Source organism: Penicillium hordei, assembly GCF_028827395.1.
Source record: "Penicillium hordei strain IBT 12815 chromosome Unknown utg000003l_segment0_segment0, whole genome shotgun sequence".
Classification (NCBI taxonomy): Eukaryota; Fungi; Ascomycota; class Eurotiomycetes; order Eurotiales; family Aspergillaceae; genus Penicillium; species Penicillium hordei.
In genome coordinates, this window is record NW_026623144.1 from 5,004,252 (window position 1) to 5,016,084 (window position 11,833).

Here is an 11,833-nt window from a genome sequence, read left to right on the forward strand (position 1 = left end):
ATAGCACAAAGCCTTGTGGAAGCAACGATGAGTTGGCATCGCGGGACAGGATTCCTGGTCTGGAAACCCCTCCTTCCGTCGGAGGACGGCTCCGATGGAAGACCAGCTGACTATTGGCAACCGAATAGTTGGGTAAGTAGTAGCTGTCTGATAAAGTAATAGAGATGGTGGAAGAAATGTTTACTTCAAATAGTATTCCATGACCTGAGTTGAATGAAAGATATTGCAATCTTGAACTCTTTATAAAACACAAGCACGGCTTTAGACCCTTCTATTTGCGTCCTTGACTTAAACCAAGATGATACCTCGTTCTACTTCTATGAGGACCCCTCATGGTTTCTCAGTTCGAATTTCACCGACCTTAGTTTGTCGACTTCATTCGACAAAATCTCACTTCCATGATGCCGCCATCGTACCGGCAATCAAACCGCCCGTCGATGTCTCATCTATGGCCCGAATCCCGATGAGAATACTGCTACGGTCGTTGCTTTTGACTTCCTTGATGACATCCAAGTTATTCTTACGACCTGCTCTAGCCGTAATGGGCGTCCTTGCGACATCGAAATCCGCACTATTGAACCCAGATCGGAATCTCCCTTTGAACAAGTTTCTTCGCTGGACGGTCTACAATCACTTTTGTGCTGGAGTAAATAGAAAGGAAGTCTCAAAAACCGTGGCAGACATTAAGAAGATGGGATACCAGGGCGTCATATTGGGGTATTCGAAAGAGATAGTGCTGGATCGGGAAGAAATGCTTTCGACCAATGCATCCGGCGCATCAAAATACAGCGAAAAGTGCTACAAGATGATTGACGAGTGGAAGGAGGGAACACTGGAGACACTACGTATGGTTGGGCCGGGTGACTTCCTTGCCGTCAAGTAAGTATGAAGCTCTGAATTATTGTCCAATGGAATCTGATGTTCTGTTGCCAGATTGACAGGTGCCGGCCCTATTTCAGTAGATGCAATGGCAGCACGCCAGGGTATGCCAGAGGCTCTGGTTAAAGCCATGGATGAGATTTGCATTGCGACAGAAAAACAGGGCTCACGTCTCTGGTTGGATGCAGAGCAACAAGTCTTGCAACATGGCCTTGATGAGTGGGCAATTGAAGTGATGCGCAGACATAATAGATCTGAAACCCCAATCGTTTATAACACCATTCAGGGTTATCTCAAGGGGTCAAAGGCGAACCTTGACCACCATCTTACCTTGGCTGCGCAAGAGGGCTGGTCTCTGGGTATCAAGTTGGTTCGAGGGGCGTACATTGAGCATGAGACCCGCTCTCTCATTCATGATACACAGGCCGACACGGATCAGTCCTACGATCTCATCGCAGACACCTTGCTTTGCCGAAGAATGCCTACTGGGAAGGAGAGCCTTCCATTCCCTGAGGCCGCTCTTTTCCTTGCCACCCACAACGCTGCTAGTGCAGCCAAAGCAATTGCCACACACCAGAATAGGCTTCTCGCCAAGCAACCCACAGTCATGTTGGAATGTGGACAAATTCAAGGCATGGCTGACGAGCTCAGTTGTGAACTGGTGCAAAACTATGAACGTGCTCTCGAACAATCATCTATTGCCAACTTGACCGCACCAAAAGCTTTCAAATGCATGGCTTGGGGTTCAGTTGCTGAGTGCATGGGATATCTACACCGCCGAGCAATCGAGAATCGCGGGGCAGTGGAACGAACACAACACATGGTGACCGCATTGCGTCGTGAGTTGTGGCGAAGGATCATCGGATGAGGTTAGTGGCTAGATACTCAATGCACAAGATAACCAATCAAACTATTAGAGCCCAGTAGATATGCACAATCTATGCACCAAGCCAAATAGATCACGGCAAAGTCAATCCTTTAGGGCCTCACCAATCATGTGATGGTTCGTGAAAGACGACATCGGATGTGCTGTTATCTCCGATAAGAAAAGTCGGAAGCGCATCCCGACCGATTGTTCCTACTCTTCCATCTATACCCCGCACTCTGCAAGGCCATTGATATCGGAGAGTTGCCCCGGTAGCACAAACAATCTTCAAAATTGTTCTATACATCATCTCGGTATCCTAATCCGGTATGCCTGCAACGCCTAGCCAGGCAAAAACGAAAAAGTGCCAGAAGGCGTGAGTCAGAATCTTCGATCGGGCCCAAAGTAGAATATACAACTTACATTTTATAAAAAAAAAAGCTGTGAGCGATGTCGGTCAATGAAGGTCAAATGCTCGGGGGTCAGCCCTTGCACAAGATGTGCACGGAAGAAGAAGCACTGTCACTTTCCGGTGGAGGAGGTCCGGGTATCCGTGTCGGAACGGTAACTAGCTCCAACTGGCTGCAGAGTACGTGCTAATCCGTAATAGGTACTTGCGAGAACTAGAGGAGCACATTTCCAGAAGAGGAAGCTCAGGGCGACATGGGCCCCCAGCACCTCTTGATCATAGTCCTCTGGGAGGTACATTGTTCACGGGCGATGATAATATTGATATTCCTCCAACCCCTCAAGCATCTAGCACACTGCTAGACAATCAACAAGATATTGGATGGCGTTCAATGTCAATTGGTATGCTATAACCGTTCTTTGAATATGTGTTTGGTGTGCTGATCGTGGTTTGCTGCCAGGGATGGGCCCGCCACTACATACCCCAGGGACCCCTCAGAGAGAGCATGAGACCAACAGTGGTACTGAACAAGACCATGACCGATCAAGATTCTCCCGGAATCCTTTGGTTGATCGGGATCCTTCTTTTGCCCAGACACCAGATGGCCGATTTTGTGAGTAATTAGTCTATCGTATCGCGCCACTTCATTACTGACTCGGACATCGAAGGGTACATGGGGCCGACATCGTCGTGGTCATTTTGTCGCCGTGTCCTTGCTTTGATAGGGAGAAAGGTGCCTGAATCAAACTGCCCGCCAGATCCATTTCACATTGATGGCGTTGCGTTCAAGTTGACCTGGCGACCATATCCCCCAGACGAAGTACCTGACGTCACTAATCTGCCACCGTTGGACTATGCACTCTTCTTATTCAACACAGTCAAGTTCTATTTTGGCTTTCTTTCTTTTATGATTGATGAACCTGCTTATTTGCAGGACCTGCATGAATTCTACCGGGACCCTTCAGCGAAAGCTGCCTCCAAAAGACCTTGGTACTGCCAATACTTACTTGTTCTTGCCTTTGGAAAGGCGTTCTTGACTCAGAGGAATCATTCTGGGACACCGCCTGGTCATCAATATGCATCGCGGGCGATGGCTCTGTTACCTGATTTGTCGGGAGTTGACGAAGACCCTTTGGGCTGTATCCAAGCACTCAGCCTAGGGGCAGTGTACCTTCAGTCAATAGATATGAGAAGAGCGGCCTTCCAACATGTGGGTTTATTCTTGTCTCACTGTTACTGAATTCTCTAATTGCGTGAACAGATTGGGCATGCCCTACGAGGCTGTATAATTGAAGGAATACACAGGCATGTACCAGAGGAGATATGTGGACCAGAGCTCTCCAAACGATGCAGAACAATCTTCTGGGTGGTTTATATGTTGGACCGAGAATTCTCTGCTTTAATCGGTGCCCCAAGCTCAATTCGGGATGAGGATATCACGGTTAAATTGCCAGCAGAGATGGATGATTCAGTTGAACAAATTAACTTGACACTGCATGTTCGGCTTTCCCGGGTTATGGCCACTATTCTGACAAGTGGGTCTTTTGGTCGATTGGCGTTGGATGTAATGCTAACAAGATCTAGCCGTTTACGGGGTTGGGAACGATTTCGACGACACGCTCATTCGAAGCACACAATCCATTCTTCACAGTATTGCCGAGCTTTCGTACGACCTAACTGCGTTTTTAAATGCTCATTTCCACGGATTAATTAGCCGTGCCTCGAAAATGGCGATTCGATTGATGCTGGCTCATCATCACGTGGGTTCCCGCGAACAATTGATCTCGCCATGAGCTAACAGTAGCAGTGCGTGGTACTTACAACAAGACCACTAGTGATGTGCGCACTCCATATGCATATTGAACGAACAGAGAGACATAAATCTCAGACGATCGGGTTATCATCACCTGTTGCATCCCTGTTGCAATGCTGCGCCGATTCCGCCCAGACTATCCTCCAGACCCTTCGTACTTTAGCGGATGATGACTTGATGGGTATGTCTGCTAACTTTATTTAAACATCTTAATACTAATTCCAGTCCACAGACGCATTTTTACCGTTTCAAGTTGAGGACGCATCATCCTCTGCATTTGTTCTCTACCTGATCCGTGCAATTGCCCCATCGGTGATTTCGAACGATACTTGGTGCGACAACCTGACACTAGTGCTCGATAAACTCATTTCAAAGGGTAATCTAGCTGCACCACTTCGCAGGCTTGAACTTAGGCAATTAGAGCAAATACTCGCACCTTTGACGCCAAAATTGACAAATCACCCTTTGCCGCAAATTAATTTGGATGAAGACAATGAAATCAATGAAGAACATTACGCCTTCGATCACGAAGAGTTTGAGTGGGATCTACTGGGACTCAATTCCTCCGTCAGTCTTCCCCCACGAGAATTATATGATCTCGCAGATCAATTAGATATGGAGGGGATCATTCAATCTGTTGGGGTTTGATATATCACGACTCTTTTGAGGCCAACTAACTATACGACTTTTTACGAGAATTCATGAAGTTCAAATTGCAGAACAAGTAGACCTTCTGTATTAGAGAGAGTTAATAGATCATAGAAATCCCTGAGTTTCAGTTTTCAGTTTTTTGTTCTAGCTAGGCTTCTATTAACTTGGAGAGTCGCAGGCAGATACTTGGCTTTAAAAGGTACATTGTTCATTTAAGGCTCATTAGGTTTTCAGCCGCATATCATCTCATTCCCTCCTTCAACTTTAGATATCATTGGCTTTACTAGATAATGGAGTACATAAATCTAGAACAGGTCTTTATCTCTCAGAATGGGTCAACACATAAAACACCTTCCATCGCATAAATAAAAACAGAACATACGAAAAAGAAAAGAAAAGAAAAAGCTAAAATAAGAGCGGGAAATTACTTAGATCACTTCATATTCATTCCTTGTCGTACTCAAGTGATTAAATTTCACTAGACCCAACTTAAACAGACTGAAAAGCATCCCTCAGCAAAGCAGCTTCTTGAGCATGATGTTCCTTGACAAACCCTGTAGCCACACTAGCAGTTGCTTCGCGTCCCGCAAAGCGTACCCGACGGCCCTTGTGTTGCTCCGTCGTATCAAAGATAGTCTCAAGTCGACTTCTAGCAAATGCCCATGGGCCGTCATTGAGGGATTCCTCTTGGCTCCATACGACATCCGAGGCGCTCGGGTACTGCTCAAGGTTCTCTTTTACCTGCTCCCAAGGGAATGGATGAAGCTGTTCGATGCGGGTTATAGCTGTATTTTCAATATTATGAGCCTCACGATACTTCGCCAGTGCCATGTAGACTTGTCCCGTGCAGAATATCACTCGTTTGATATCAGGAGGGTGAGAAATGGATTTCCCATGGGCTGGGTCTGGGATCAGAGGTTGGAACTTCGAGCCTCCCATGAAATCTCCAATGTTAGATTTTGCCATCGGGTTTCGAAGGAGGGATTTTGAAAAGAACATGATCAGCGCTAGATAGGTATTTTGGTAAGTAATGGTTTTCATAATGTATATAGGGTAAGAACTTACGTTTTCTGAACTCACGGTGTACCTGCCGTCTGAGCACATGGAACATATTTCCAGGAGTGGTCATGTAGACAACTTGAATATTGGCATCCTGATGTTGTCTCGCCAATTTCTCTGGTGATGGGAAGAAGCGAGCATCCTCATTACACAACTGTAGGAACCGTTCCATTCGAGCCGATGAATGTTCAGATCCTTGTCCATCAAACCCATGAGGTAGAGACAATACAAGACCAGATCTTAATAACCATTTGGACTCGCCAGACGAAACGAATTGGTCAATTATGCATTGGGCGTTATTTGCAAAATCACCAAATTGCGCCTCCCACATCACCAATGCATTAGGATGCATGCAGGAGTATCCGTAGTCGAATCCCATGACACCATATTCACTCAAGGAAGAATTTCCAACTGTAAATCGAGCCTGGGTGGGACTCAGTGAGTCAAGAGGAGTAGATGTTGACCCGCTATTTTGGTCATGGAGCACTGCGTGACGCTGGGAGAATGTGCCGCGCTCGACATCTTGGCCTGAAATCCGCACATGATGACCTTCGAGACACAGACTTCCCATTGCCAGGGCCTCTGCTGTGGCCCAGTCAATTTCTTTTCCATCTGTTAGGCTTTGTTGTCGCTTTTGGAGGATTTTGGGCAGGCTTTTGTGCACGGTAAATGGTTGCTCTGGGACGCCCAGCTTACTTGCCACTGTGTTGACGAGATCTTGGCTGATAGAGGTTGATTTGGCTGGATAAACTTCCCGAAACACTTCATTCGGCTTTTTCATGCCTTGCCATGGTGCTGTGAGATACTCACGTTCGAGGGTTTGTGCATTCTTGGTGTTTGCAAGGCTCTCGCTCAGTTTCGAGACCACGTCTGCTTCCATCTGCGTGACTTCTTCACGAGTGACAACTCCTTCTTGTACTAGCTTGGTGGTGTAGAGATCCAATTGGGTGACCTTATTCACAATTTGCTGATACATCAAAGGCTGAGTAAAAGACGGCTGATCCATCTCATTGTGTCCATTCTTCCGATAACAGATCATATCGACAAAACAGTCCTTTGCGAATTTGGCACGGTAATCTGCCGCGAGCTTGCAGACAAACACAACAGCTTCAACATCATCTGCATTGACGTGGAAAACAGGTGCACTGATACTCTTTGCGATGTCGGATACATTGGACGATGTTCGCGCAGACCCTGGATCTGTGGTGAATCCAACTTGATTGTTCACGATCAAATGGATAGTTCCGCCAGTCTCATATGACTTCAACCCAGATAATCCCAAAGTTTCATAGATAACCCCCTGCCCGGAAAATGCAGCATCGGTGTGACTGTTAAAGACCATGGTTGATGCTCGGTCCTCTTTATTCTGCTGCTGCACAGCTCGGGCCATACCCTGAGCAACGGGATTCTGGGCTTCCAAATGGGATGGATTTGGGAGAATAGAAATATTGACCTTCTTACCGGAAGGTGTCTCACGCTCATAGTTCATCCCCAGGTGGTACTTCACATCGCCTGGAATACCATGTCGAGATTTCAATTCGCCCAAGAATTCGTTGAAAATCAGTTCATTTGGCTTTCGTGTGACATTGCTTAAAACATTCAATTTACCACGGTGACAGCATGGGAATATGATATTGCGCACACCATGCTCTGCGGAGGCATCGATCACTGCCTTCACTGCTGGAAGCTGGCTCTCGACGCCCTCCAGTCCAAACCGTTTTGCGTTTGGGAATTTGGCAGCGAGGAATTTCTCAAAATTTGTAGACCACACCAACCGGTCAAGTATTCTCTTCTTTTCATCTGCCGGGAACCGATATGGCTCGGGAGATTCAATTCGCTCGCGAATCCAGTCGCGCTCTTCACCGGTTGCGGTGTGCAAATATTCAGCACCAATCGAGCCGCAATAAATGGATTGACATTCTTTAAAAACATCGCGAAGAGTCATGTACTGACGGTTTGCCGACTTCAAGGAAGGAAGAACTTGCGGTCCAAGTGCAAACTCTCGGTCCAAGTCATTCTCAGTAAAGCCGTAAAAGTCCAGTCGGAGTTCTGGTGGTGACGGTGCTTTATCTGGTAGATCCAAGGGGTTGGTCTTTGCTATCTGGTGACCAAAGTCTTGGAACGCTCGAACAAGCCGCTGGATTCTGGCTTGATGGTCACCTGCTGTTGAGGGAATGTGTGAAATCTTTGCGGAAAAATTTAGGCCTGGAAGCATTGGCGATTGTCCCGGACCCCATTCAAACGATACATGCTGGGGAGGTTGGAGTAAATGCTCAGGTGGCTGCTTCCCGGCTTCTATTGCCTCGAAGTATTTTTTCCATGAGGCATCAACTGAAGCAGGGTCCTTCCGCCATTCCGCATATATCTCGTCCATATAATCTGCAGAATTTCCTTGCAGAAAGCTGTCTAGGTAGAGCTATAAAAATTCCAATCAGTTTGTGCTATAATACTTCAATTCGAGTCAAACCAGGTGAATCATACACAACGTTTTTGTGTATAACCCTTCCAGCATGGCATCAAGCAATAGCTTCCAATTGCCTGTTTCCGGCATCTTGTACCCAGGCGGCCAACACGCTGGTTTAGGGAAGATCTTAGAAGGTACATAATGGAAATAAAAAAATAGAGATCTTATCCTCTTTTCTATACAAGGAAATAACCTGAAAACGGCCAGAGCGAACAGCGCAGGATTGATAGGAGTGGGAAACAGGGGGAAACATTTGAAAAACCAATGCGCAATCCCAAATGGGCCAATATAATCATCTATTTTCTCTCTGGAGTATGAGGAGCTTCGGCTAAATTCTGTCTTGCCATATAACCGCCAAGTAACCGCAAAACGTCGGACAAGGGTTCCGACATGACATGCCTCTATCTTAGATCGTCAGAACTCAGATACTATCAAATGTCAAATGCCCCTTCCACCTGGGAAGGGTTAAGCTCATTTATTTCTGCACAATTCGTACTCATCCAGCAAACCCAGCAGGTGTTCTGCCTCTTTTAGACCGGTCGTTTTCAAATGTTGTTTTGATGAAATTCGATATAATTATTAAACGAGGAATCATGTATACGCGTACGATTTTGATTGAAAATCACCAATAATCAGGCAGCCCATATAAATTCAGATAAAAGCAGCATCGCGGCTTTGCCAGTGATATGTAAATGAATCATAATTGTAAAAGCATGTGCAACCTTTGCCTCGGGAAATGGATAGGAAACAACCCTTCCTTCCAATTCTTTGGTGTGGTCTGCGACGCATTTCACATTTCTTGTCAAATGTTTTAAGCGTTTGGAGCAACTCATTAATTCTTTTTATATTCTAGACAGGAAAGAATGTTCCCAGGATATGCTCTATATTCCACTCGTACACTGCCCAATTCTTTCTTGGGAGATTCTCACGCACAATCTTCCATCTGAAGAATAGTTGAAGTTGTCGGCATTAGGTTCTTCAACGAAGAACTCCAAGAACAAAATGACTAAAAATATAACTCGGTTTGTTTCGGCCTTCAGCCAAATGCGGTATTTCCAAATTTACAGCTCTAGCATCATAGTCTCCGGGTTCTCCAAGTACTTCTTGACCAGGACCAAGAACTTGACTGCTTCCCGTCCATCAATGATCCGATGATCATAAGTCAGAGCAACGTACATCATCTAGTGAGGGATATATAGTTAGAACCCAAGAACGAAGACACATCCTCACTGAAATACACTTACGGGACGGATCTCGACTTGTCCATTGACAGCGATGGGTCTATCCATAGTGCCGTAGGCTCCCAGCACCGCTGTCTGGGGTAGATTGATAATGGGAGTTCCGAAGAGCGATCCCCAGACTCCACTGTTGCTGATTGTGAAGCTTCCACCAGTCATATCATCCATAGTTAGCTTGCCATCCCGAGCCTGACTCGAACCTATATATTAGCGGCTGCTTTCTCAAATGACAACACAAAGTACAGACCTTCTTCACCACTCCTCCAATCGCTTTCTCTATCTGCAAGATCCCCATGGATTCTATATTCCGCACTACAGGCGTGACAAGCCCCTTCGGGATAGATGCAGCAATGCTGAGATCGACGTAGTCCCGATACACGATAGTATCGTCGTTTTCAATGGATGCATTTACAGCGGGGATCTCTTTCAGAGCCAGCGCGGATGCCCGAGCCATAAAACCCATAAACCCGAGCTTAACGCCATGCTTTTCCGTGACTGTCTCTTTGTTGTTCTTGCGGAGTTCAATTAGTCGGGACATGTCGACTTCATTAAAGGTGGTTAAGAAGGCGGCGGTATTTTGCGATTCTTTGAGGCGTTGTGCGGTGCGCTTGCGGATTCGAGTCATTTTGACCTATATGATGATTATCTGGTGTTAGTTGAAAGTAGGATTATGTTTTGGTCTTGAAGAATATAGCACGGAAGAAACTGTGTAGGCTTACCTTCTCTTCTGCGCGACTGGGCTTAAATCCCCAAGAAGTATGCGAATTTGCAGCAGATGAAACATTTGCAGCAGACTTTTCTGGCTTTTGAACAGGCTCCTCGCGAGGAGCCACATCAGGCTTTGGAGCCGGGGCCACTGGCGTTGCTTTATCCAACGTGGGCGTCGAATTATGGCTCGCGGCCCCATCTTGCGATTTTGGCAACACATCGCCAATTTCTTCAGAGGCCTTGGGGCTTTCCTTTTTATTTTGACTGGCAGACTGTTTTTCTCCGGCCTGGATCTCTGCAATTTCTTGATCAACGTTGACTACATCTCCCTCGGCAACAAACAGCTGCTGGATTATTCCCGCCTGCGGAGCATTCACAGAGACATCGATTTTGTCGGTTTCAATCGTGGCCAGTTCCTCGTCCGCTTCAATGAAGTCCCCGACTTTCTTAGAAAACTGATTAAGGGTTCCCTCCGTGATAGATTCGGCCATTTGCGGGACTCGCACGACGATCTTGCCACCATAGTTGCGCAAAGAACTGCTGAAAGTGCGTAGCTGCAGTGGGGAACGTCTCACTTGGTTATGACCAGATTTGGCAATGGCAGAAGAGATGGCTGGAAGGGCGACATGCCCTGAGATACGTCTCAGCCTACTGGGAAGCCGAAAGGCCGCACGGGATGTCCAACGCAGCGCCATTACACACAGTGGATTGGAATTGGGAAGACAATGAGGGTGGGCTCGTTTTTATTAATAAACAACCGAAGCTGACTTGACTTTGACTCGGCATGAGCAGTAAAAATTCGGACCCTATTGCCGCTGGATTCGGCGTCTTGTCACAATGCCGGCCGACGACGTAACCAACGACATAAGCGGCCTAGCCCTAGAAACCGGTATTTCTTGGTAATGGATTTCTCTATTGGTCTAGACTTTGCGAATCCACTCTAATCTAATCTCCTGCTAATTGATCTAAACGACAGCAATAAAATCCACTTGAATATCCGCCCCAGCGGGCAGCTTAGACACTTCAACCATAGACCGTGCAGGGCGATGCGGGAATGCAGGGTCATAAATTGATGCAAATTCTGGCATTACATTGGCATCTTTAACATATACCTGCCAAGTAATTAATTTTCGAATAAATACTAGGAATTGCGTGTTTCAACACTCACCACTACTTTGACAACCCTGTCTAACCCAGTGCCCGATGCCTTCAGAATAGCTTCGGTATTATGGATTATAGCTTGAGTCTGCTCGGCCATTGTGCCTTTAATCAATTTCCCCTGTGCATCTGCAGGTATCTGACCGGAGAGCCAGACTTGGCCGGCGGCTTTAATCGCTTGTGACTGTGGGCTTGTTAGGAAATCTCATCTCTTCTGTCCTTGATTGTACATACATAATGAGCAAAAGCTAAATATATTGTCAGTTACAGAATATCATCGGGTTCACCCCGGAAACTTACGTGCATATGCCTCGTTCGTCTGCACGCTGGTTACCATAGTGTGCTTCGACGCACTAGATGACATAGTTTGGATTCGAGGACTAGAGGTTCTAGCAAGGTGATTTGATAGAAGTCGAGTTCTGCTAAGAGCAGCGTACGTATTTCGACTGAACATGATTGAATATGAAGAAGCAATGGTGGTCGAGGTCGAGGTTGTTGTTAGGTCGACCCCTCGGGCAATAGATAGATTCCTTATCGTGATGTCGGAGCGAGATCCCGACTATCGGCAAATGTACCCGGCTTTTTCGGT

At 46.5% G+C, this 11,833-nt stretch overlaps 5 protein-coding genes across 5 annotated transcripts; 2 read left to right on the forward strand and 3 right to left on the reverse strand.

Annotated features, from left to right (window-relative positions):
• Positions 1-541: 541 nt before the first annotated feature.
• Positions 542-1,747, forward strand: N7537_007102 (putative proline oxidase Put1; the record flags this gene model as incomplete). The annotated part of the gene is made up of 2 exons (XM_056898159.1): positions 542-879; positions 934-1,747. The coding sequence occupies 2 exons, from the start codon at positions 542-544 to the stop codon at positions 1,745-1,747; spliced, it is 1,152 nt and encodes a 383-aa protein (XP_056753944.1).
• Positions 1,748-2,242: 495 nt separating this feature from the next.
• N7537_007103 (fungal specific transcription factor domain-containing protein) lies at positions 2,243-4,614 on the forward strand (the record flags this gene model as incomplete). The annotated part of the gene is made up of 7 exons (XM_056898160.1): positions 2,243-2,333; positions 2,614-2,766; positions 2,822-3,363; positions 3,415-3,688; positions 3,738-3,913; positions 3,961-4,147; positions 4,199-4,614. The coding sequence occupies 7 exons, from the start codon at positions 2,243-2,245 to the stop codon at positions 4,612-4,614; spliced, it is 1,839 nt and encodes a 612-aa protein (XP_056753945.1).
• A 492-nt stretch (positions 4,615-5,106) lies between these two features.
• N7537_007104 (2-oxoglutarate dehydrogenase family protein) lies at positions 5,107-8,280 on the reverse strand (the record flags this gene model as incomplete). The annotated part of the gene is made up of 3 exons (XM_056898161.1): positions 5,107-5,624; positions 5,683-8,092; positions 8,158-8,280. 3 exons carry the CDS (start codon positions 8,278-8,280, stop codon positions 5,107-5,109), a joined length of 3,051 nt encoding a protein of 1,016 aa, XP_056753946.1.
• A 921-nt stretch (positions 8,281-9,201) lies between these two features.
• On the reverse strand, positions 9,202-10,781 carry N7537_007105 (uncharacterized protein; the record flags this gene model as incomplete). Its single annotated transcript, XM_056898162.1, has 4 exons — positions 9,202-9,321; positions 9,385-9,567; positions 9,626-10,009; positions 10,098-10,781. 4 exons carry the CDS (start codon positions 10,779-10,781, stop codon positions 9,202-9,204), a joined length of 1,371 nt encoding a protein of 456 aa, XP_056753947.1.
• A 270-nt stretch (positions 10,782-11,051) lies between these two features.
• Positions 11,052-11,581, reverse strand: N7537_007106 (RidA family protein; the record flags this gene model as incomplete). The annotated part of the gene is made up of 4 exons (XM_056898163.1): positions 11,052-11,198; positions 11,255-11,428; positions 11,479-11,492; positions 11,545-11,581. The coding sequence occupies 4 exons, from the start codon at positions 11,579-11,581 to the stop codon at positions 11,052-11,054; spliced, it is 372 nt and encodes a 123-aa protein (XP_056753948.1).
• Between the last annotated feature and the right edge of the window lie 252 nt (positions 11,582-11,833).